The sequence below is a fragment of the Pygoscelis adeliae genome, unplaced genomic scaffold (assembly GCF_000699105.1).
Source record: "Pygoscelis adeliae isolate BGI_AS28 unplaced genomic scaffold, ASM69910v1 Scaffold63, whole genome shotgun sequence".
Lineage (NCBI taxonomy): Eukaryota > Metazoa > Chordata > Aves > Sphenisciformes > Spheniscidae > Pygoscelis > Pygoscelis adeliae.
Genome location: NW_008824414.1, coordinates 164,721 through 190,655, shown reverse-complemented (window position 1 = coordinate 190,655; position 25,935 = coordinate 164,721). Strand labels below are relative to the sequence as shown.

Sequence of the window (25,935 nt, the reverse complement as noted above, 5' to 3'; positions counted from 1 at the left end):
TATTTGTAAATACTTGTGGCTTTTTGGTTTTGGGGTGGGGTTTTTTTGTATGGGCAAATGATTAAGTAGGATAAGTTAAACTTTATTAAACTGACATGTACCTTCCCCTCTCCCAAAATATTAAAAAAAGATACTTTGAATTCCCTTTCTCTAGTATTTCTGTGTAAAGGTAAATTATCAGGTCCTTCTGAAGAATAATTACTTCCCCCTTTACATGTTTTTTTCCTTTTAGGACTGGGAAACAAAGTCATTTCCTGTTGGTGAGAAATAAATTGAAAAGGTTAATGTGATTAACATGAACTAGGATTAATGTATCCCATCTCATTAGCTTTCTCTCACATGGCTGAAAAGAAGAGCTGACAGATAGGAAACAATTTAGGGGGTACTAAATATTCATTACATCCCATAGAAAGCTTGATTTCTTTTACATCAGTAAGAGCTACAAAATTTTTAAGTAAAAATATTTATTTCATTACTGGTATCCTATCATTTGTTTAAAAAGTCACTGTTGATTAGGTTTGTCATCTCTTGGAGATCAGTGTAAGATTCCTCTTTCATCATACCTGTCATCATGTTTGAACACAAATATTTCTGGTCCTTTGGTGCAAGTTTGTTAAAACTTCAGTGTAACTACAGACTCTAACAGCTTTGCTTTAAGAAAACTTACTGGGTTCCTAATATGTTAAGAATATTTTAATTTTAAAAGTGCGCTTCTTGTGATCCATGTAGGAAACTACTGTTCAAGAGCAGAATGAAGTCATCAGGAAACTAACAAGCTGCCTTCAACAGGCAAAGAAGGATCGGAATGACCTACAGGAAGAGGCTTTCCGTATAGTTGGTCAGATCCATGATTTAGAACTTCAGTTACATCAGGTGTGCCTCTCCTCCAGTTTTTGTTTCCTTACAAAGAGAATAAGAACAGGTTTGGAATAGGAATGTAAAAACATATTGAGCTTATCACATAGGTCTTCATAGTTCAGTTTGCAATGCAGCACTGAAAATGATTTCAGGGTGAGGCAGAGTTTTCTCAGGTTGCTAGGGAGAAGTCCCAGGGACATCCTTATATTTTCCACTTACTTGCTTGTGTAATGTTTGGGAGGTCATTACACTTCTTTGTCCATCAGTTTAGCCCTCGTTAGGGAATTTTACCCAATATTGTTAGTGGTTTGGGATCTATACACAACAATCACTGTAATTGTGATATGGGCTTACATGTGATCAGTTTTCCTTGCCTTTGCCAAAGAAAGCTCTGAGTATATGCATGGGCAACTGTAACAGCTCAGCTGTTATACAGAAACTTGCTATGTTGAGGTAATGTGACTTGGCTCAGAGAAGGAGATTTAAAATAACCTGAAGACAGTTGATGCAGCCCCTATGACACATAGGAACCTGCTTCAGTGCAACAAGTTGATCATGGATCTAATCCCTGGATAATAAGGTATACTGCAGCCTTTCATCTACTTAAAAAAAAAAAAAAAAAATTAAAGACTCTATTCTTTTTTGGTGATGCTTAGCGTTCTAGTAGCTATTCTTTCTGAACACCTGTATATTTGTTGTCTCAGGAGCCTTGTAGTATATGCCAAAGAATAATATTTATGTTTACTTACCACTTCAGGTTTGCAAGATAAGAATTGTGCTAGGAGGATTACATGTCTTAAATGTCTGGATAGGAAGGGGGTTTAAAAAAAATTAAAAATAAAAACTGGGACTTACTGAAGTCCAGGGATTATCTTGAAGGAGTTGCTCATGCCCTGGAAAATAAATCCTCTGCTAAATGAAATTCTAACTTTGGAAAAGAACAAAAAATACTGCTTTCTATGTACAATTCTGACTGCTATTGACAAACTATGGGGTAATAGTGAAAATTACTCTACAGATGACTGTTGGCATTTGCTCCATAAGCCATTGAAAGACAACGATAAAGACTCTAAATAGCACTTCAGGCATATTCTACACAAGGCTAGTAATATGATACCAGTTGTTTGTGGAGGCATGTCAACTTTGATAACAGATGAAAGTACTAATACTGTCTTAAATATTATCTTCTTGGTTTTAGCAAAGTCTTTAGAAAAAGGTTTTAAAAATGAATAAAACACATTTTACCCCCATAGGGGTAAATGTTTTATTTTCATTTGGAGGGAGGTGGAGAGAAAAAAAAATTAGTATTGAGCTGTAAATCCTCTGCAGAGAAGACTGGTTTTGTTCATTGTCCTCTTGCCTGCATGTCCAGGCCATTGGAAGTCCTGCTTTGTTTTAGAAGCTTCATAGAGATGAATTATCTAACATTTATATCTTTACAGTAAGTAATAGAATCTAAAACATGACAAGTGTTGTCTGTCTTCTTAGGGAGATTCTTATTCACTGAGAACAAAAGATGTAGAGTAAATCTGTAGTAAATGAATACAGTATACTTTATGCATACAGTGAGTCTTGTGTCTGAGTTATTCTGATATAAACTTTCTTCTGACTGTGAGTACCTTTACGTGTTCAGGTTAATGAGATGCTGAGGAGTAAAAGCTCGGGGAAAAACGAAATATTAGAAGCCCAGCAGCAGATGTCTTTGTTTCAGAACTGTCTCAAAGAGCAAAATGCACATTTGGAGATGCTGCGTCAGAAAGCACATGACCTGGAAGTACAGCTTGAGTCCTCTCAAAAGGTGAAAACTGTTTAAAGTGCATTTATAATTATGAGTTCTAGGTAGTTAGGGCTTTTTTTGCTATTGTGCAAGCCAAGGTGGTACTTTCTGGAGGAAGAACCTGGAATGAACATTTAATTTGTGCATGAGGTAACATTGATGCTTTAGGACTGAAACTACACTTTAGTATGGAATTAAAAATCTGTTCTTCTGAAGGTAATGATATTCAGCTAAGGCAAAATAGCTGTTCGCAATTTAAGATTTTTTTTTTTTTGGTATGAAGTAAGGATTCAGTTCTGGCTCTTTAAAATTTGCTTATTTATTGAAATGACTCCATTGGTTTCTGTTGCAGAAGGGTTGGTCTTTAACTCTGTTACTAAACTGTTTTATAACATTAAGAAGTTTCCATCAGAAGCAGGTCCATCTGGTGTTTGTTGAACTGAGGCATATGGGAACGTAACTGACAGAGGCTTGCAGTGGGGTGAAGGTTGCTGGATATGCTGTGTAAGCGTATAACAATACAGTTGTGTGTGAACTTGACACACCTAGATGACAGTAAAAGTTAACTGTATCTGTAATCATGTTAGTTTCAGATACGAAACAAAGTGAGAAGCTTGTGTGGGAATATTTTGATGTAATCCTTTCAGAAACAAGCACTATGAATAAAGAAACACAGTTAAAGTTAAAAATATGTAACATACTTTTTTTTTATAATATGTATTTCAAATTTGGTGATTACTCTGATCTACTGTAGTGGCATGGTCATGAAAAAAGTCTTTAGAAACAAATTTATAGGGTTTTTGATTACTAACTTATATTAAAGGAACAGCTTAAAAGGTCTGATTTCCTTCGAGCACATAACGAGCAATGCCATAGGTAGAAACCTTAAACTTTTAAGTAAGTCAGATGAGTTAAAATTTGACATGGCTGTTCTGTTGGCCTACTTCTGTCTGCAGGAGGTGTTTTCTCTGTGCAAATGGATGTGAGATGGAGAGGTGTCTGTAGCTCTGATTTTTTTTTTTTTTAATTATTTTTATTAAAATACCCAAAGTTTGAAACAGCCACTATTTTCTTTCTCTCTGGAGTCAGTGGCATACCATTTGTTATTGCTTGGACTATTTGATATTTGTTACCACATTTGAAGAGTCTTTCAAGTAGTACTTTCCACTCTCAAGGATGTGCTTAAAAATCCTGTTGCCTAGGCCAATGACGCACTCTGCACTTAACAGTAAATATTATTTGTGAAGATACATTAAAAACATGAGGCTTAAGGAAGTTAAAACATGTCATATTTCAATGGCATATTTCATATGTAATATTTTATTTTTAAGAATACCAAAGATAAAGAAAATCTGCTTTCCCAAGTGAAAGAGGATATGAAAGATACAATGCAACAGCTGTACAAAAGCATAGGCGAAAAAGAAGAACATATTAAAAGTCTTCAGGATCTACTGACATCAGAAAGATTTACCTTGTCTATACTACAACATACCCTTTCTCTCCGGGACTCAGAAATAACAGAATTAAAAAATGAAATAGCTTTGTCCAAAATGAAAGAACGGCAACGTATTGAAGAAATGAAAATCAGTCATGAAAAGGATATTTGCAGACAGTTGGAGAACTTGAGGGCTGAGCTGGAGAAGTGCCACAGAAGAGAGATTGCAGAAGCCAAGCAGGTATATGAAGAAGAAATTATTTTAAAATATAAGAATGAACTTGAACAGTTAAAAAAAGAACTCTGTGCTCTGAGTTCTGAAGAACATGTTCAGAATTTGAATGGCATTATAATTGACTTAAATAATAGTCTTTGTGAGTCTGAAGTTAATAAAGGAATTTTGAGAAGGAAACTTGAAAACCAACAGGAAGACTTCCAGAGAGAAAAATCTGAAATTGAGACTAAATACAAGGATTTAATTGATGGCCTTAAGTCTCAACTCTCTGATGCAGAAGAGCAGGTCAAGGAAGCCCAGCGATATAAACAAGAAAAACAGTCCTTGAATGAAGAGATTCAGAAACTGAATTCTTTCATCCAGGAATTAAATGGAAAGCGACTTTACGAGGCTGAAAAAAGTATAGATGTAAGGCAAAAGCATGAAGAGACTTTATCCAACAAAAAGCTAATGAAATTGAGGGAAAAACAGATTTTACGAGAGGTGTCACAGTTGCAGAGAACAGAGCTTGAGGAGATGCGGAATAAACAGCACCAGTTGAAAGGTGATGATGAGCTAGTTCAGGAAGAACTAGAGTTCCAGCATGACTTGGGAGTAGACTCCTCAAGGGATCAATTAGAAGAAATTAAGAATTCAAAGATCACAGAGAATAATGAAAGTACTGAAGGAGATAACCTGTCTGAAGAACACTTGTCAGAACTAGGGCTTTTCAGCGGTGATGAAGGTATATTGGCTAAATATCTCATCTCCACGGAGAGACCAGAAGAGTCATATGTGTCCAGCACTTCTGAAGGTTATGCCATTGAAGAAGGTAGATGCAGTAGGTATGGGTTAGACAGTAGTGCGCTTCTAGAACCCAGCAGAGATTTTATACCTCCTCCGTTAAACTTTGGCCTTGATGAGGAAACATGTCCTAGCAGTTTGGCTCAAGAGACTTTTGAAGAGACTGAGGTGGGAGCAGAGGCCTTTGTTTCATTTTTGTCAGATAGCTCCCTGCAGCAAAACAAAATAAGTGACCACGATAACGTAAAGGATGATGAGACAACTTGTTTAGTAGAGAGATGTGTGAAGCTAACTGAGCAGCTCCATGAGAAGGAGTCAGCCTTGAAGAAATCTTATCAGGAGACCCAAGAAGCTGTTGGAAAATGGGAAAAAGTAATGGCTGAGGTCTCTCATATGCGTGTGGAACTGGATGAGGAACGTGAAGCACGGATCCATTGTGAAAAAGAACTTCTTCAAAAAACAGAGAAGGAGAAAGAACTTGAAAACAAAATAATGTTTCTAATAAAGCAGCAGGATGAGGATGGAGGCCAACCTTACTGTGCTGTAGAGCCTTTAACACAAGTGTCAAAATCCTCTACCTGGCAAGAAATGGTAAAAGACCTCCAGGAGGAAAGAGAAATGTTGATGGTGCAGCTGCGAACTCAGGAGCAATTAGTGAAAGATGTTCAAGAGCAGAAAACAGCTTCTGATTCTGTAACAAGTGAAGTACAGTCTCTTTTTGGACGTCAGTTAGCTGCTTTGCAAAGTCAAAGGGATCTAATGCAAAGCCAGCTTGATGCTCAGAAGGCTAAAATCCAGATGATAGCGGAGCTGCTTGGTCAGAAAACCATATCTGAAGAGACATTGCTAAAAGAACAGGAGTTGCTCAAAGCTGAAATCAATAATAAAGAACAAAATTTAGCACTCTTATTGAAGGAAAAAACAGCCTTAGAAGAAAGATTATCTGACGTGGAGGAGGATCTAATAAAAACAGAAAAAGCACTAGTAGGGAATGCTAGCATCATTGAGGATCTTGAGAAAAACATACATGAACTTAATGCTGAAGTGAAAAACCTCAAAGAAATACAGGACTGTGAAAGACTGGGATATGAGGAGAGATTAAACTTCAGCAACCTAGAAATTCAAAAACTTAATGCTGAAATAAAGGCAAAAAGTACTGAATACAGTGAGAAAAAAAGCCAGTTGACGGAAGAAATCACCCATTTGAAGAAGGTTCGTTTGGAGCTTGAGACTCGCTTGCAGGAGTCCTTTCAGTCTGCACAAGCTGCACGGGAGGCACAGTCTGAGATGGTGAAACATTACAAAGAGGAAATTGATAAAATGGAGACTCAACGCCTTGCCGAATTAACTAAAGTGAGTTTGATACACAAGAAAGAGGTAGGAAACCCTGATAATGGCAGGAGTCTTGGGATTTCAGAATGCTTAAGGTAGTAATTGCAAATGTTTGTGTATGCCTGTTTTCAGATAGAAGAATTAAATGCTGAAATAAAAGATAAAGTGGAAAACCAGCAGAAGTTGGAAGAAGAAAGGAAGGAACAGATTGCTTTAATAAAAAAGGTAAATTCTGTAATTGGGCTTATTTCAGAAAAAAACCCTCATTTTGTGGTGTTTGTCATTTAAGCAGTATAAATGTTTTAGAGATGCAAAAATCTATTAATTGTTTTTTCCATGGTGTCTTTGATTTGGGGTCAGGAGGAGGGGAGAATTCTGACTCAATAATTTATCAGGGGGCTAACTAACCATATTTTGAAGAAAGCTCGTTTCTCTGCAGGTACATGAACGAGAGCATGATCGTGAAATCTCTGAACTGATTACTAAACATGAAAAGGAAATGGAGAAGCTCTGTGCTGAACTAAATAAAGAGCAGCAGCACCTGTTGGATGAACTTCGACAGCAAATGGCAGCCACACACAAAGCAGAGATTGAGCAAGCTCAGCTCCAATCACAGGTAAAATAAAGAAACACAGTAATTACTGTAGTGGTTACCTGGCTGTTGCAAAGAGAAGGGTCCTTGATTTTTGTGTATACTATGTGTGCTCTTTTATGTAGTGCTGCAGTTGAAGAATTAGGGGTGTTCCCTTGGTGGGTGGTAGTAGATACTTTCTACAGGAGCTCTCCAGGATCCTCACTGCAATTATGTTAACATTAATTCTGAAGAAAACGGGGTGCTTAAATTGATGGGTTTAAAAAAAAACAACAACCAAACCCCACAACAAAAAAACCCAAACAACCTAAAAAAACTTTGTCATTTTTCATGTCTTGATATGTTTAACAAAAATTAATAAAATTAATTAAAAATTAATTAAAAAAATCATAAAATATACTGAACCCCTCTCACTTCTTAATTTTCCTACTAATGTAATTAGAAATGCTTTTGTGCTAAACTTAGGTATGTAAACCTGACTTTTTCCTTTAAATATTTACTGGGTTTTTGAACACTTCCACTAAATGCAAAGTAGAAATGGAAAGAATATATCTAGTGTTAGGTCTAATTACAAGGTGTTGGTGTACTGCTTAGTTTCTTTAAGAATTGAAAAGTTTGGTTGTGTATTTTAGCTGTCATTTCTAACTGTTGGATATTCCTCACTTTTTTTTTAATGAGTCATGGTGAATTTTATTTCCACTTTCCCAATACCGCTTCAGAATTTTGCTTTTTAACAAACTATAACCGATAGCAAATATAAGGAATCTTTTTAATAGACAGTGAAAGGTTGGGGTGAGCTTGTGTTCTGCTCTGATGACATTGTGAGGAAGTAGACAGATGCGATGTATTTGGTAGGAGATGAACTTAAGAGACAGGTAAGGAAAGCCTTTTACTTCGCACTGAAAATGTTACGCAAATCTCATTGTAACAAAAGTCAGCTTATTTTCAGGGTTCTGTCCCTGCCATGAAGAAACACTCTCCAAGTACAGAAAGGCAAAACTTAGATGTGTTTAACAGTTAAAAGCAATTGAATCTGAAACTGGTCATGAAAAAAGTGAACACGTTTCATTAGAGGGGAGGGAAAAACCCTTTTTCTTCTCCATTACAGACACTGCACAGCCTTGAATTGGAAGCTTTACGCCTAAGCTTAAATAATATGCACACCTCCCAGCTTGAACTTACACAGTCTAACTTGAGAAAAGAAAAGGAAACTGCCCTTGTGGAACTACGGGAGATGCTCAATGATAAGCGTGCTCAAGAGGTAGCAATTCTGCAAAGCCGCCATCAGCTGGAGTGGGAGAAGATTAAAGAACAGTGTCTGAAGGAAAAAGACGACCTTAAGTCAAAGTATCAGCAAGAACTAGGTATTAAAATTTGGGAATAATGGACCAGAAATTGAAACCCCATCAGTATTTTTCTTCCTCCACAGGTTCCTGTCTTGGTGTAGAGCTGACCTTTTGAGTGACAGCTGGTGTTGCCTTGAATAGGGACAGCAGCTAGACTGGCATGTGCAAGAGTGCATGTTGTCATGGTTTATATCTTGCATATATAATATATATGCAAAAATGAAGTTTTTGCAGACCCAAGTTTAATTTTTCTTCAACTATATGGGTGTTTGGCATATTTTGGGTATCCTTTGGGATGTGTTTGATATAAGGTTGTATTCTGACATCAGTAAGTGGAAAGCTGCGCTTGATAGTTCTGAAGGCCTGCTGACGGTTCTCTTGGCATAGTTCGGGACACTTGCCTCTTCCTAGATCCAGAGACCATTTCTGACCTGTGTGGCAGAGCTTGAGGAATTTCTAGAGAAAGGTGAGGCCTGCAGCAATTCACTGAAGAAGTTTAGGAACCATTCCTTTAGTTATCCTTCCCTGAGAGGAAGAGAATGTTTTAGGGCTGTGTCTTTTTGACCCGAGAGTAGGAAACCATTTGTTACCACCAGTAATATAGTGAACTGATGGCATGGTGGGATTTGGGAGCAGGAGGAGGTCTGGATGCAGTTCTTAAGATCAATGCTGTTTACATGTGTTTTGGCAATATAACTTAATATGAACATAACCACTTACGACTGCTTGAATGTAGGGGCTGAGAAGGAGAATCTGGAATCAGGTGATGCAGGAGACCTGGTGGGGAGTTCTGGATACTGTTACCTGACGGGCTAGAGGAAAGACATTTCTCTTCAGGAAGGTGATGACTGGGCAAGACCCAAGCCACTTGAGTGCTGGGACACTGTCTTGTAACTTAGATGATATTTCTTCCTCTACTGGACCATTAGCTGGGTAGCTGGCACCATCTTAGTCTCTGACTTCTCATTTCCCACTGAAAGACTTGAAATAAGGTTGTAAGCTAAGGCAACAGTACTTTGAAGCTGTGAGAAGGGGACTGATAGGCCTTTACAGGGTTCTGACAGATCAAGACAGGTGCTGAACAAAGAGTTGGAATGAATCTGGGGAGGAGCTGAGTAGGAAGAAGCCGTTGGTGTCAGTAGTACTTGAGCAGATAATAGCATCTGTCTTGCAGCCTGTTTCCTAGGCATTTTTAGAAGAAATTTGAAAAGAGTTTCCTCCTTGCTGCTGCTGCCTGCTACTCTTTTGCTGTGTCTCTGGAGATAGAGATGATTCAAACACTTAATAGTGATATGCAGTGAAATGCTAGCATCTAAAATGACATTGAATTTATATCTTTAGGATATAAATTAGGATATCTTTAGGAATAAAGGTGGTTTTTCGGTTTTGAGGTGTGGGGTTGGTTTTTTTTTTTAGTGTCATGCTCTCTGTAGATTTAAGCAGACTTTCCTTTGCTAATTAAGCTGAACTTAACCTTCAGGGTTGTCTTTGCAGTTGTAACCGCTAGATGCTTATTTTCTAAAATGAACGTGAATTACTGGGATAATAGCATAGCAGCAGATTTGGATAGAACCCAGTACCTTACACTGCTGCCTGCCTACCTATTTAAGCCCTGAGTTTGATGCTGAAAATGGTAATCTCATCCATATTTCTACTTGTTATTTAATCATAACATTTTATGTAAATTTATTAATAAGTAGTATTTTATTTCACAGTTGATCAGAGGAAGAAAATAGAATTGGAAATGGAAGAGAAACGTATCCAGGCACTAGAGGTACAAATTCTGTTCTTCATGCAAGAAAAAGTAAAACTCCTTTCAGTAAACTAGAGCTGGTAGAAGCTCCATGTCTAATACTACACATTTATTGTAGAGGACAAATAAATGGAGGAGAAAAAAAGTACTAATTTACTAAATGTGTTTGCTTTAATAATGCATGTCTTGCTCTCTTAGATTCTCAAACAAGACTGGCAGTTGGAGTCCGAGATGCATTTAAAAAGCACATGTGAAGAGCTGTCTGAAAAACATCAGACTGAAATGGTGGAACTGCAGAAAACTCTGGAAATGGAATTAGAAAAAGTCAAAGCAGAGCTGGGGCTTCTTTCTCTTGAGAACGAACAGTCTAAAAGTAAGTGCTATGGTCTGGGAAGCAGTTGTCTTTATTGAACAATGGAAAAGCTAACTAAGTGTTTTTAGTACCTGTATAAAAAGCAAATACAAGATACGTCCATTACTCTTACTTAAAAACTGGGTAGATGGCATGAGACTGTCTAGAAAACAGGACGCAAATGAAAAATCGTTTAAAGCCTAGTTAGTTGTGATGCATTTTGACTACCACAAAATGAGATAGACTATGTTTTCCTTCAAGTGTATTAAAGGGAGGTGCTGGTTTGCTTCCAGATGAAAACCGGCTTTTCATCCGATTAATATCAATAGAAGCTTCTCCTAATAAAAAAATCAGGTTTGGACTATGAATAGTTGAAGCTTAATGGAACGGTAGCTTTTTTAAATACTGTTCTGGAAGTGACGTTTTTGAGACTACTGTAACTGGAGTTTTCATTAACTTGAAAAATGAAATCTGGATGAGTACCTAGCCAGGTACACCTATTTATGTCTTTTGCTGAGGTGCAGATAGGAGATAGGACTATGAAAAGTTCGTGTAGGTCTCAAATCTGACACATTTGTCAGTGGCTGACTGGTACAATAATGTCAGATTTGCTGTCAGTGATGGCATGAAAAAGGAGCCACGAGATGCGGTGTGCCATGAAAGTGAAGAGAGCTAGTTGGGTTGCCTAGCCTCTGAGGCACTATGCAGGTGAGAGACATGGGAAATAATACTCTCTCCAAAAAAATGGAAGTGCAGTGTTAAGGGTACTGGATGATGCTGGCTGGCAGGCAGCAAGACCAGGTTTGAGAATTCAAGAGTAACCTTTTTGACCTGCCAAGGGTCAGATGCTTTCACAGTGTTTGGCTCGCCTTTGGCTGCTGCGAGGACGTGTTTGTAGCAATGGCTTATTCTTCCCGGCCTGCACTGGCTTTGCTAGATTTCCCTGAACCTGTACCTTTAAAGTCTGTTCTGTGAGGATAATGTGCACCTCTTGCAGCTCACTGTGGCTGAAATGCGGTCACTTAATCGGAGATTCTTTCTGGGCAGGTCAAGATTTGTTGACCAAACGAGGTAGTAGCAAGTCTACAGGGTTCAGAGCGCTCAGTGCCGAGGCAGAGCGTACTTGGCATGAGCTTTCCTAGTCCTTCCTGTTCATCTCTTCTACTGTGTACTGCTGAGTGTGGTCGTAGGAGAAATTTTGTGTTTGTAGGCCATGAAGAAATACTTGATTCCCTGTCCAAATATGTGTGCTTCTAGTTCAGGATGCTTGTTCATGTATGCAGAGAGCAGGTTACCTCTTGGCTAACAGTGTGGGACGCAGAGAACTAGGAAGCACTGTGTGGAAATGTTTGACTTTCAAATACTTTACTATTCAAGTATTTTTGTGATTCCCTGTAAGCTAGCATTCTAGTCTAGAGGCATGCATTTCTACTTCAGTTGCACAAAAGTTGTACAGGTTGTTCAGTAACCAGAATGGTGGTATAACAGAACTAATTTTTAATTTTAGTAAAATGTATAGAATTGGAGAAGCAAAACCAGTTAGACATTACAAAATTACAAGAACAGCTGCAGACTGAACATAACCAACTCCTAGAAGATATGAAGATGAAAAGCCAAGAAAAAGAACAGAATCTTCAGAAGGAGGTAAATAAGACTTCTTTACTCATTTTGAGTGGTTGATTACTCTCTATATAACAAAAACTAGACCATAGATGTATCGTTTGGGTGATTTGTTTGTATTTAGGGATTTTACTGAAAAACTAAAATGCCTCTCATGAAGTAGGTAAATACTCTGGGATTTTCTATAGTGGTTCAAAATCTTTTGAATGCAATTGCCTTTGTGCCACTTGGTGCTGTTTCTTTCTCTGTATTCATATGCTTAATTTTCTGGTTCTTGTGTTTCGTTTTTATCTAGCTAATACTTTATTTTTGCCAGTGATGATAAATAAGGCATCAGGAACAAATTCCTCTCTCTTAGAGGAGTGGGTCTAATAGTTAAGTGCTACTCAGTATCTCTGATAGCCTGGGTCAGGAGCAGAGAGTCTGGTTGTCACTAAGTGTTTCCACCTATTTGTGACAGAACTGTCTGTTGCATATAAAATAAGCAATTAGGACAAAATTGTTTTAAAAAGTTGGGTTTTTTGTTTTTTAACATGTCTTCCATAGCTGGAGAAACTTCAGGTCATGCATGAAGAACTCAAGACTCGGTCACAAGAAGAAATCAGGCAGCTTTGGTCTCAGCTCAACAGTACCCGAGCAAATCGGCAAGAGCTAAGCGGTATGTTCAAAACTGATGCATTTCATTTTTTGCCTCTTCTTCATATAGAAGTGTGCATTATTGACACAAAATACTTTTAATTGTGTACCAGAAAAACACAGGTAGGTCACAGAAGTGTCAGTGGGTTGTACCCTTGTGACTTGGGTGCATGATATGTTTCTGAAGTGAGAGGTGAGTCAGTGTCAGATGACTAGTTGGTTCTGCAGTGTCAAAAACCATGGTATGGCTGTGGAGAAAAGCTCACTCCTGTTGCTTTCCTTTCCCTTCCCACTCTGTTCCTGCACCATATAAAAATCTTTAGTGGAAAACAAACATTTTTCATTGCAATGTCAAATTAAGTATAATGTAGTTAAAAAATGGAGAAAATGCTGGTCAATACAGTAACATGCTCCTATTTTTATTCAGTATGTAAGTGGATGTGAATTCACCTGAGAAAACTGTTAATCGTAGGTAGACAGTAAAGCTCACTGCTTTGTTTATGACTTAGTGTTTTATTGCAGCTATTTTCTTTGATTTGGAGATAATGAAGAGATCAGTCTGCTTAAAAAAAAAAAAGGCAGAAATATTTTAAAACTGTGTTATTAGGTTATATCTTGAAGTAGAAATGGCTTTTTTTTTCCACTTTCAGTTTTGAGGTGAGTTAAATAAAATGCTTTTTCATTGGCACTCAAAATGGAGATTCACCATCTTCTGAAAGACTTTTAATTCTTAAATATAGAAAAGCCCCAGGTTAAAGATATCTCTAGTTTAAAAATAAAATAAAAACATTCAGGTGATACTTCTGAAATCAGAATGAATGATAATGTTGTTTTTCTGTAAGGCTAAAAATAACCTACTTTTTACATAAAAAAAGGAAAATGTGCACAGCAATTAAACGTGAACAGTTTTGGGTTTTTTGTTGTTTTTTTTTTTTTTTAATTGGTCTTACATGTATCTGCATTAAACTTACGAAAAAGTTTTAAACCTTGAGAGAAAATAATGACTGGATGAAATCTTACATCGTATGCTTATATATCTTAAGATATCTGATTCAAGATTTAGGTATATTAATTGAAACAGTCAACTTTACAGTATAGTGATCGGAGATGACACACATTTTTGGTTGAAATGAAGTAGAACATGTCTCAGATGTGTGTACGCAAACAGATGTAAAATGCATGAAAGAACAAATTTTGGAAAAATAACGTCATGGTCTCTAGCTTTTTTTAATTTTGACTGTGTGTGTTCACTTTGTATCGAGACTGTAACACTAGGTGGCGTTCTTTACTTCCGCTGGGGTAGTTGAAGCATACTACACTTGCCTTTTGTTTTAAATGCATTTTCTAAATAATATAACTGTAAATAGCTTTTGAAGTATAATAGGGTTTTGTGAGGATGGTTTTTTTGTTGGTTTTTTGGTCATAAATTGAATAAATAATTTTTCTATCTAGTCAGACTATACCTTGACTTTTTCAGATCTCTCTTTTGATTATACAGAATTATAACAGATAGCACTTTATAGTCTTTGCTGGAATTCTTATATTTCCTCTCTGTAGCCCTAATCTTTATTAACCTTTCAAATGTCTTTCCATGTTTCTAATCACTCACAATCCCATTCTTTGGACCCTTTCTGTTTCTTCTTCATCTTGCTTGAGACGGTGAGACTAGAATGCAAGCCCATGGTCCAGGTGAGGATCTCTCTTTTGGTGTGTAAGATCTTAAAGGTGTTTTGCTTTATTCTGCTTTTCTTCACTTGAGTGATCATTTGACAATGCATTTGGATTGGTTTGAGGACTCGGGGTGGTGGATTCAAAACATAGCAGCTGGATGATGGGATTGCTGCTCTGATGTAAGAGTGACATGCCAGTTCAAAACTGTTAAACACTCTTCTGTGTTTATTTTGTGCCGGCAGACTTTGCTGGTTAGGGAAAACCTACCCATGCCAGATTGGACTTCCCTTGCCTATCCCATTGATGGTGTTACTAGTCCCTGCTTGTCACTTGATTCCTCTGGTCCCCATGCTTGGCAACTACTCGCTTTGGAAGCAGGCTTGAGCCGTGTACTTCCTTCCCTTATTCTTTGTGTTTGCATGTTCATTGTGAGAATTTTTCATGCCAAGTGTGCATTTTCTGGTTTGCTACACAAAAACACACCGTGACAATCAGCTGTGTTTCTTCCTGGGTGGCATCCTCTGTTTCCATAAATGTTTCTGAAGTTTTCCTTCTTGCGTAACGTAAGCAGATGCTTTTCTCCAAGTTCTTTCTTCTTGAAATGCAGTTCCATCTTCAGTTGATTCTGTGGGGATTCAGCTAATTTAAGTCATCTGAGAAGTTGAGCCATCTGGGAAACTTTTTTAATTCCCTCTCATGATTTTTGTCCTTTTCTCCTACCTTTTCACTTCCTGATATGTTACTGCTTCTTTAATACAGAATGTGGGGAAGAAAGATCTCAGAGTTCATGAATACCCATCAATGCTGGCCATTGCTCTCACTGCCTGAAAGGAGGGTAGCTTGCTGAACCAGCCTTGATCGCCGTTTTCTACTGCATTCTTTTTTTTTTTTTTTTTTTGTTGGGTGCTTCTTTTTAATTCAATGAATTTAGCCTCTGCTTGAGCTAATGATGGATAGCCAAACCATCACTGAAAGAATCCAGAATTGATTTTACTTTTTCTTTCTCGTGATATTGTTTTTCTGCATAGTTTGTGCTAAAGTTATTTTTGTTTGTTGGGTAGTTTTCCCTGGAGCAAATTAAATGTTCTTGACTAAATTATTACTTCTGGTTGCTACAACAAGCAGGTGTGAAGATTAAGCAGTATTGCAGGACTCTGCATATCACTAGTCCAGAGCTGAAGCACAAGGAAACAAGGAGGGCTAACAGACTGTTGATAGTTTTGATTCTTGTCATGAGGATGGTTTCTCTGAATGCAGGGTAAACGGAGAACATGGTTTTACTGTCTTCTAAGGAAGGAACGTTCCGTCTTTCAGAAGTTCATTTTCTTATATAGCTTGTGGGATAACATTTTACTGCTATCTCAACAACTAAAATGTGGCTGATCTTCACAGAATGACTTAGCCTAAAGATATATATTTCTGAGTACCTGTGTTGGTTTTGCCTCCATTCCAGAGCTAAAAGAGCAGCTCCTGGCTCGTGCATCACGGGTGGAAGAAATAGAGCGTTTAAAACAAGAATTTGAACAGCAGCGTCAGCAAAGAAAAAGTGAGCATGAAACTGAATTGGAACAGCTGAGACTTTATTTTGAAAAGAAGTTAAAAGGTGCAGAAGAAAACTACAGAGAAGAATTGACTTTGCTGCATCAGAGACTGCAAGAACTGAAGGAATATTCACTGTCAGAGTTAGAAGTGAGTCAAGATCCAGAAGGGGACATCAGGTGATCTGTTCTTTTCCTTTCATCTCATGTTATGACAGCATGCTTCCATATAATTTTTTGTTTTTAATATACAAGATGATGTTAGCATCTAAGTATATTGGGTTTGGGCATTAGGTGGTCTGCAGTTAGAAAGACAGCGATGGAAGTTATGAGTGCGCAGTCCTGAGCAGTTGTTATAGTTGCTCTGTGCCTACTTTCAGTATCACATCATAAGTCAGCAAGTTTATTTAACTTATGATTGTAACATGTGTCAGAAATTAAACTTTAAAACCCTCTTCTCAGTTCTTCTGTCACAGTTTTTGAAGAGACTGTTGAGAAAGAGAGAAGGGATACGCTTGGTCAGCTAAATCAACAGCTGGAACAACATCAGGTAGTATTTTTGATATATTAAAGTTCTACTGATCTTTACATGACCTGTATGAAAATTGATGTCTGATTCCTAGCTCTTAGCAAAGAGTTAATTTGAGACATTTATTAAGGCTTAATTGTTTTTGACAAGTATATTGTAAATTACCAACTTTAAATAGTTCTCAGACTAGCAGAACAGATGAAACATGGTGTTCTGTAATTTTGTGTCCTCTGTTTGAGTTATCCTGTGCCTAGTAAGGAGCTTATCAAAGCTTTTCCACACAAGTGCAGAATTCATGGTGTTTCTCTTCTCTATAGCTTCTGTAGTAATTGTGCCTTTTATGGCTGGCTGTTCTTTTCAAGTGGAGATGCAAATTTGGTTCTTCTATTTATGCACTTATTTTCATGTACCTTGTTGTAATTTAAGATCTTGACTACTTTACTCAACTTATTTGAAGATGACTAAGAGTTTCAAAAAGGAATTTCCTTTTTTTTTGCTTTAGATTTTTATTTTTTAAAATCAATTATAAAAAGTAACTTTTTTAGTGAGGGAATGACAAGCAGACAAGACATACACAAGACAGCATGAGCTCAATTTCATTAGTAAATCACACAAAAAACGTATGAGTTCTAAATGAGAAGTGTATACATAATGCTTTTTTTCTTGCTGCTATTTGTTACCTAGCTGAGTATGAAACTGCATTCATAGAACATAACTTCTAAGTTCTGTGGTGCGTAGAGGGGGGTCTCCTCAGTGTTGAGAGTTGATTAGTTTCTCCACCCAGATGCGTGTGGGACTTCCCCCTCTATTATACTTTCAAGCAGCTCCTGAAACTCAGATCTGCCTTGTGACATGTTTCCAGAGTGTATCTACTTTTTTTTTACTCAAAAGATTCTAATATACAGATTTTTTGGAGTCTATTTTGTTCTTACTCACCCTGTTTCCCTATTGGAAGTACATTAAGTGTCGTGGTTTAACCCCAGTTGGCAACTGAGCACCACGCAGCCGCTCGCTCCCCCCCCCACCAGTGGGATGGGGGAGAGAATTGGAAGGGTAAAAGTGAGAAAACTCGTGGGTTGAGATAAAAACAGTTTAATAGGTAGAGCAACAGTCACGCACGCAAGCCAAGCAAAACAAAGGAATTAATTCACTACTTCCCATCGGCAGGCAGATGTTCAGCTGTCTCCAGGAAAGCAGGGCTCCCTCACGCGTAACGGTGACTTGGGAAGACAAACAGCACCACTCCAAACATTCCCCCCTTCCTTCTTCTTCCCCCAGCTTTTATATACTGAGCATGATGTCACATGGTATGGAATGTCACATGGTATGGGATATCCCATTGGCCAGTTTGGGTCAGCTGTCCTGGCTGTGCCCCCTCCCAGCTTCTTGTGTTCCTCCAGCCTTCTCAGTTGGTAGAGCATGGGAAACTGAAAAGTCCTTGACTAGTGTAAGCACTACCCAGCAACAACTGAAAACATCAATGTGTTATCAACATTGTTCTCACCCTAAATCCAAAGCACAGCACTGTACCAGCTACTAGGAAGGAAATTAACTCTATCGCTGCTGAAACTAGGACATTAAGACAGCACTTAGGGACATGGTTTAGTGGTGGATTTGGCAGTGTTAGGTTTACAGTTGGACTTGATGATCTTAAAGGTCTTTTCCAACCTAAATGATTCTATGATTCTACTTCGAGGGGCTCCGCTGCTCTAGTAGCAGATGGAGTGGCAGGAACAGAGGAAAACCAGCAGGGTTTTTGGAAGCCAGATATATATGTGTCAAGCACGTGCATTATAGTGCAATTCATGTAGTGCTCTCATTGAAAGATTCTCAGCATGGTTTCTTCAAAACTGAAGATGTCTTTCTAACCCATTTCTTATGTAGGAAAAACTTGCCTGTTTGCAGGTACAACTTAAAGAACAACACAGGCATGAATTAGATTCCTTAAGGTCTTCCCTTGCACTTCAATATAAGGAGGACCTAATGAAAATGAAGATGGATCTGTCAGACAAATATATAACAGAAATTGAGGAAATGAAAAGAAAGCATTGTTTAGAATTGGAGCAGCTCCGTGCCCGACTTTCAGAAGAACATATTAAAGGTAAGATGAGCTGACAGACTGGGAAGTAAAATGGTAAGCTGCTTGTGTGGCTTATATTTTTCTTTAAATATTTAAAGGCCTATCTGAAGAAGTCCTTCAGTTTGTTATTAGTTTACTCTAAACTGTAGGGAACACTTAACATGTGTTAATCCCTGTCATCAAGCACTTTGCTTTTTGACTCTTATGGGCATGTTGAGTTGCACTTCCAAAGATGTGGTGACCTGAAGTTGATTATTCTGTAGTAAAACCTACTACAACTGTGGAGCAGTTGCTAAAAGGAGTTGATCAGATTTCCATTCTTGATGCCTAGAAGGGCACTGTCAATTCCTGAATTAATATTTATTTTAAAATTTCTTAGTGTTGTCTGTCAGCTATGTTAAATGTCTCTTGTATTTGCATGAAATAGGTCAGTTCTCACTCTATTCCATAGAGTAGACCCACTTCTGTTCTATGTTCTTTTACCTGTGTTCCTTTTGTGGGTTTGATAGTGCCCTGCTCATTTAAGGTTAATATTTCTTTTTCCTGCTGTGTTTGCCAGCCAGTTGGCATACATATTGGGATGAATTTTTTGAACAAAGAGGAAAGTATTTATGGGAGCAGAATTTGTAATAGGTATCCTTTGCTGTAGGGTTCAGGTTAAAGTTCCTCTTATGGCTAAATTTAATGCGATTTCCTGTGTGATCATGGCTTTATGTAATTTCTTAAGTTGTTGCTTTTCTTGGAATTGTAACTTATAGAAATATGCTGCCTTGTACTAATTCAATATTAAATGCATATATTGTTGAGGTGCAGGTAAGGGATCATGGCAGTTCTTGTATCTGCAGCCTCTTTCTGGGAGCACAGTATGATACACAAACATTTGAACTCATCATTCATAACTTAGCTATATAACACACATGGCTATAACTATATTCCACTGTATGTTGGTTAAAAGGATCAGTACAACTTTTTTTTCATTTGCAGTTATATTTCTTATCTTCATTTATTTATTTTTAATACTAGGCAGTTTATCAAAACTGCTTAAATTAGAATGTTTAGAGCTTTGTCCTATCTGCTGTTTGGGGAAATACCTTATGTAAATAGTATGTGTGAAAGAGGAGATAAAACTTGCATAAATCTGCCATTACATTGTCCAAAAAGAAAGTCAGCTCCTATGGCTGTTGCTGGTAGGAGGGAGGTCCTGCCACAGGTTTCATGATCCTTCCCCATTATTCTGTGTGTTGATACTGATAAATTTCAAAGATGGTGATGAAGCGGAACAGAGTACAAAATAATCCTGATAGGGATTCTTGTTGGTCTGTAGTTAGTATGGCTACTGATAAACTGCACAGCTGACCATGTTCAGTTTTATTTCTGTGCATTAATAGGACCTGTTAAAAGAAAATAAATTCCAGAATGTCTTTTTTTATTTGTTTTGTTTTTTCTTTTCAGAAATCACCAAACTGCGCCTACAGAGTGCTCAAGATGCAGCACGTCAAGTTGAAATGGAGGTGGCTGAGCGAGTGTCTGCGCTGGAGGAAGAGCACAAAGCTAAACTCTCTCTCCTCCACTCTGAGAAACAGCGTATTGCCGAGCTTTCAGATGAAATAAAGCATTTAAAGGAAGAGATTACTAAACAAAAAGACTTTTCTGTGCAGAATGAAAAGCATCTGAAAGAGGAAATGGAAAAGGTAATTCGTATTACAGTATTGTTTTGTATAGAGTTGGGCAAGCTCAGATCTGTTGGGAAGGCCAAGGGGAAGCAGCACTTGTTACCGTAAATCGGCAGATGAAGAACTCTCTAAGACTCAATTTAGAGTTTTAGAAAGCAGGCATTCTTTATTGCAGCGCTGGGTGCAAGGTGGAATTTCCACAAATCAAGCACACCTAAGGCTAGATCACCGTTACATTTATACACAAAAATTACAAGGTAAAACACTCCCAATTACAATGATTGGTTAGTGATTTACATATAATTATAATATCTGCTGTGTCGTTCTCTTCTGTTACTACGCTTGCGCAGGGGAAGGGTCTTCACCTGGGCAAGGGTCTTCTTGACCTGTGGCTGTGTTTTTTTAGTATAATAATGAGGACAGTTCACTTCAGGTTACCTTAAGATAAATTTTGCTGTCAAGTTAACTCAATATTCATTCATCTACCATGTCAAGTTCTCAAATAAGTCATCCCATATACAATGAGGCCTAAGTGGCCTGGTCGCACTCTGAAGACTTAAAGGTAAGGTTAACATGGTTCAGCGACTAACACAACAACCCCTTACATAACGCTAACATGAAGATTAATAACACAGCAGCAACCCCTACACGGCGTTAACATAAAGATTAATCAAAATGTTCTTATATTTACTCATTCACTAACAAACACAAAATATAGATTCAATAAAAAATAATAATCAACACTTACAACACACCTTTAAATGTGCCTAGTTTAGTGATAGTAGCTTCAGCTTTAAATGGACTTGCATGGATATACACAAATACATGTGTATCCATGCAAGTCCATTTAAAGTTCAGAGCACTTTAGTGTTAAACGCTTAGTTTGTCTGCTTTAAGATGAACTCTTCTTTAAGAGCAAAGATAGTGTGGGAAGGCAGGTGCTTCAAGGGTTGATCCGGTCCACCTTCTATATTGATGCGGGTTAAGCATATGTATACCACTCCAATATAGGTCCTCATCCTCAACATCTCCCTGCAGCACATCGTAGTGTCCCGGTGCAAAAGTAACATGGTGCACTTCCATACTGTCATGTGGTAATGGAGAATTCAGCAGAAAGCACTGTGGCAGATGGAAAAAGCCCCTCTGCTGAATGGGTCCCCTCTAAGAAATTGCTGGTTTTGATAGGACTGTCTTTTGAAGCAAATAACCAGGAAAAATTTTTCAGACCACTTTGAGGGAAGAAGAAAGAATCGGACAACAGATTTCTGCTTTTGCTTTGCTTTGATGTAGCTCTTACACCTTCACTGTCAAAGTCTTAGAGGTGAAAGAATCGCATCTGGTACCTTCCCTCTTACCTGTTAAATCAGCTGTCCCATCTGAGGATAAACTTAGATTGGATGTTAATTCATTATTTAGTTTGTTCCAATATTTGAATGCTTATGAGAATTAGATGGATGAAGCTCTCATTTCTCAAGTCCTCCTTTCCTCCCTTTTTAAAGAGAGAGAGGTATGTATATCCTTTTCCAGACTTAAAAACTGGTGGGGAGGGCCAGAGAAAACAGTTGCAGACTGTTTGTAGGTAGCAAGGAGAACTGAGAAAAGGGTTTTAAAGTTTAAGATTGTAACATGTGTCACAAATTAAGTTAAATGAACTTATGACGTAGTCCTGAAACTAACATTTCAGTACTGCTAGTTTACTCCTACTACCTGCAGTATTTTTTTTTGTGGCACTACTGGCTGGGTAGAAGATAAGTATATACAGAATGCAGTGTTTGAAATGAGCCTGTACTGCATGCTGATCCACTGTCTGGAAACACATTTTGTTTGCCTTCTGGTCTCTCACTCTCAGAAACAGAGTGAACCAATTTCCTCAATTACCTCTATATTTCCTGTGCCCCGCCCCCCCAAGTTTTCTTGGATTGTGCGTTAATCAAAATCTGGGCTTTTTGCATTTCTATTCTGCCTCTTTATTTAGGTTGTAGCATAAATGCATATTTAAATATTTGTTCAAAACAAACCTTCCAAGTGAAAACTGAGTATACTTCATACTGATGCTCCTATGTGATCTCTTATTAGCTTTTAATTTTCTTTTAAGAGATGACCCTGTTGTTTCCTTAGTTTACTATTTATTTGTTTACCTGTTTACCTTTAGTGTATTTTGAGAGTCTTTTTTTTCCCTCTTGTCATTGAGCAATCATTTGGTGCTTTGGCTTCTGTTTTTGTGCTACATGCTTTTTATGTTGCTTTTATGCTATGTACGAGATTGTGGTCTTGGACACTGCATATGAAATACCCTTGGAACATATAAAGAGAGAAGAGGTTTAGAAGAGATTTTTGATCATGCCTAATATAACTACCTAAGGTGCCCATAGCTTTATAAGTCGAACTCCTGAAATGAAGAAAAGTGGCCCCAAGAGAAAACAACAGAGTACCATGTGAATTCTAGAATTTTCCCTTGATTTTTTTTTCTTCAACCCCAGTTAATTCTTAATAGTGTGTTGAATTCAAGTACCTATAAATTCACATTTCAGCCTTATTTTTATTTGGAAGGGTGACTTCACTGCAAGAATTGAATCTCTCCAAGACCTTAAATGCCTGAGAACATTCACTTCACGCACTTCAGTTTGGTTTTGGTATTTTATGCATTTTTTCATAACTGTGTTTGCAGGTAAAATATAAAATTGCTGAGGATCACAAGAATAAATTAAGGGAAGCCAAAGAAGAAATCCAGAAAATAGAGACTATGTACAAAGAAAAAGAGAAGAAATGGAAATGTGAAAGCGAGGACCAGAGAATCCAATCAGAAGAGAAGTTATCGTTGTTGCGTATAGAACTGCAAAACAGAGCGGAATATGAGAAGCAGAATTTACAAAAGGAGTTTGAACTTCGTGAAGCTGAAATGAAGCAACGTCAAGATCACCAAGCTGCCAAAATTCTAGAATTGGAGAAGTTGGTAAAAGAGCAGCAAAACAACTTGCAGCAACTAGAGGACAGCCTTGCAAGTGCACAGGCTATGCAGAAATCTCAGGAGCAATATGACCGCGACCTGCAGGCAGCCAAAGCGCTCATGGCAAAAGAAATGGAAAAGGCCACACTTTGTCTGCAGGAAGAATGTGCACGGAAACTTATGGAAGCACAAAACAAGTAAGTCCTGAGTATTTGAGGACTTTCACTTATCAGTTCAGTCATTGTTATTGTTACTTTTTCTTATTTTAAACTTAATGAGTCATAGTGATGTAGGTTTGTCACTTGATGGCACCAACTAACTTATATATGTAAAGCTTACTCTCCCAAGGAACAGTAATGCTGTCCATTATGGTTTACCATAGAATTTTTCTTCATGTAAATGCATTTAATCTAGTCTAGCAAATCAAATGAAGCGTAGTCAAGTTCTACTTGTTACAGTTAAGAATACAACACGTAGCTGAAAATTGTATAATAGCCTTGGAGGAGGGGAAGTGTTACAGGACATGTGAGTAGAAAAATTCTCTAAATATCTTCAAGTGTTTTCAAACAATTCAAATGAATTTGAGCAAGCTTTTCCAGGTGAATGAAGCTTGTGTTATCCACTGAATGCTGAGGTTGATGGGCTGCATATGGTATTCTTCAGTTCTGGTTAGACATGAAGGTTGTAACTGCTCAGGTTTTCCTCCCCTTCCTACCTCCATTGTTTTTAGTGTATTAAAGGAAATATTCTAACAACTACGTATTTGTATTTCCATGCATTGCTTCAAATTTATCCCTTCTTTCCTCCCCAAACATACGCTCATAGGTGGTTTTGGAGGAGCCCCCAAGTATCCCACATACACTTCCACAGTGGTTTTGTCTTGGTCTTAACCAGATGCTTTTAGAGATGTTTCTTTGACAGTTCGTTCACTTGCAGACAACACATTTGAAATGTAGACTATGTATATACTATGTCCTAGATACTCTCATGTGGCAGTATTTTCTCAAACAGAGAACAATGTTTGTACATTGCTCTGTATTAGTGAGTAATTTAATAGCGGTTCCAGTCTACCTATTAATAAGCAGATACTACCAAGTGACATTGCATAAGCCTTTAATTATGTGGCTATGAAATCATCTTTGTGGCTTGCTTTGAATTAGTTCTGTATTTGAAACATAAAGTAAAATTTGTACGGCCTACTTATTTTTCTTTAGTTTTTATTTATTATTTCAATTATTATTTTAAAAAAAAGTGTCTTTTTGACAATATTCTCAACTTTCTTGGAAATAATACAGGTTTATAGAGGAACGCAAAGCTATGACTCAGAAATTCACAACTGAGCAAGAGATTCTTCTCCAAGAGCTGAAAAAGAAACATGTTGATGAGCTGGAACTCCAAAGTCAGCAGTTACAGGAGAAGCATAAGCAGCAAATTTTGTCTCTTACAGCTGAGTTTCAGACAAAGCACCAAGCTGAAATTGAGACACTTAAATCTACACTAGAAAGTAAACAGCAGATTCAGCTTGAAGCTTGTGTTGCTGAACTACAGACAAAGAATCAGGCACAAATTGATGAGCTGGAGGCTAAACACTTATCAAATCTGGATTCCTTGGAGTCGTCCTACCTATCTGAAATTCAGAATATAAGAGATGAACACAGTCAGGCTCTTGAGAAGCTACAGCTTCAGCACACAGAACAGCTCCATGAAAGGGATAAAATGGATCAAGCACGCTTGGTTCAGGAGATAGAGATGTTGAAATCAAAGCATGCTGAAGAGCTTCAGCTTTCCCAAAATAATTTGAAAATTGAGCTAGCTACTGTTCATATGGAAAAACTTAAAGCCATGGCTGTTGAAGCAGAAGAAGCTCATAAGGTGAGTCAGAAAGAAAACTTGGCATAGAAGGTGAAATTTCATGGTACATTGTGTGGGATCACCTTTTCCCTTGTTCTTGGGGTGTATTTCTACAGCCTCCTTTGTGCCAGTACTAACACTTGTGTGTGGCCATATTGTGAGCTGAAGTAGGAAACCGAAGCTGAAAATTAAGTCCATCTGTCGCTCCCCCCCCCCTCCCCTGCCCCGAAATGTTCAGACTAATGAGTTTTCTATCTCAGTGTGTGGAAAACGTACAAATGAAGTAAATATTTTTAACATAATTCAGATTGGAGGGGCCATTTTGTGGCTCAGAACTTCTCTGCCTGATAGAGTTACTATGTAATTCTTCAGAAGTGATTAGAACAAAGTAAATGTAATTCTGTAGGTTAAGCTACATCTCTAGGAATCCAAAGATCCTCCCTAGTGGCACAGTCTTGAGGGGAAGAATAGAAGAAAGGTATCTCTAAAGGTCCCAGATGGGATTTTCGGAGCAGGTCTTCGGTGAGTGAACCTTGTCTTAGGGCCTTTAATAGAAGTCCATAGCTTTGCTCTTGATAGAGCAGAGGTGTGAGCTCTTTCAGAGTTCAGATGTTTAAAAAATGATCCCAAGACTTCTCCAAGTCAAAGAGGTAAGAAGGCTTAGCTCATTGCTAAAACTTCAGAGCCTTTCGGAGAGATGTACTGTTTTTCACACTTGTCTGTCACCATGCCCACTTCCCAAAATTACGATTATATATCGTTTCTATGCCCGCAAAGGCTAAGAGGAAGGTCTTGTGCAAGGAAAGGTGGGTATTTTTCTTCTGTCCTATCTTTGCTAACTAATCTTAAATCTGCATTTTAATTGTTCCTGAGTGTAAAGAACTTCAGAAAGCTAAAGTTGAATATTGTGCTGATGGGGAGTGCTGT

At 37.8% G+C, this 25,935-nt stretch overlaps 1 protein-coding gene across 1 annotated transcript in view; it reads left to right on the top strand.

Moving 5' to 3' along the window:
• The window catches only part of PCNT (pericentrin), a 97,550-nt gene that overhangs the window by 1,869 nt on the left and 69,746 nt on the right, over positions 1-25,935 (top strand). The window contains exons 3-19 of the mRNA XM_009320827.1: positions 730-873; positions 2,492-2,656; positions 3,967-6,465; positions 6,553-6,576; positions 6,613-6,645; positions 6,860-7,036; positions 8,121-8,376; positions 10,074-10,132; positions 10,310-10,484; positions 11,971-12,107; positions 12,630-12,741; positions 15,844-16,108; positions 16,391-16,478; positions 18,342-18,558; positions 19,990-20,228; positions 22,879-23,354; positions 24,453-25,029. Coding sequence (XP_009319102.1) covers positions 730-873; positions 2,492-2,656; positions 3,967-6,465; positions 6,553-6,576; positions 6,613-6,645; positions 6,860-7,036; positions 8,121-8,376; positions 10,074-10,132; positions 10,310-10,484; positions 11,971-12,107; positions 12,630-12,741; positions 15,844-16,108; positions 16,391-16,478; positions 18,342-18,558; positions 19,990-20,228; positions 22,879-23,354; positions 24,453-25,029 — 5,643 coding nt within the window. The remainder of the gene's footprint in view (positions 1-729; positions 874-2,491; positions 2,657-3,966; positions 6,466-6,552; positions 6,577-6,612; positions 6,646-6,859; positions 7,037-8,120; positions 8,377-10,073; positions 10,133-10,309; positions 10,485-11,970; positions 12,108-12,629; positions 12,742-15,843; positions 16,109-16,390; positions 16,479-18,341; positions 18,559-19,989; positions 20,229-22,878; positions 23,355-24,452; positions 25,030-25,935) is intronic.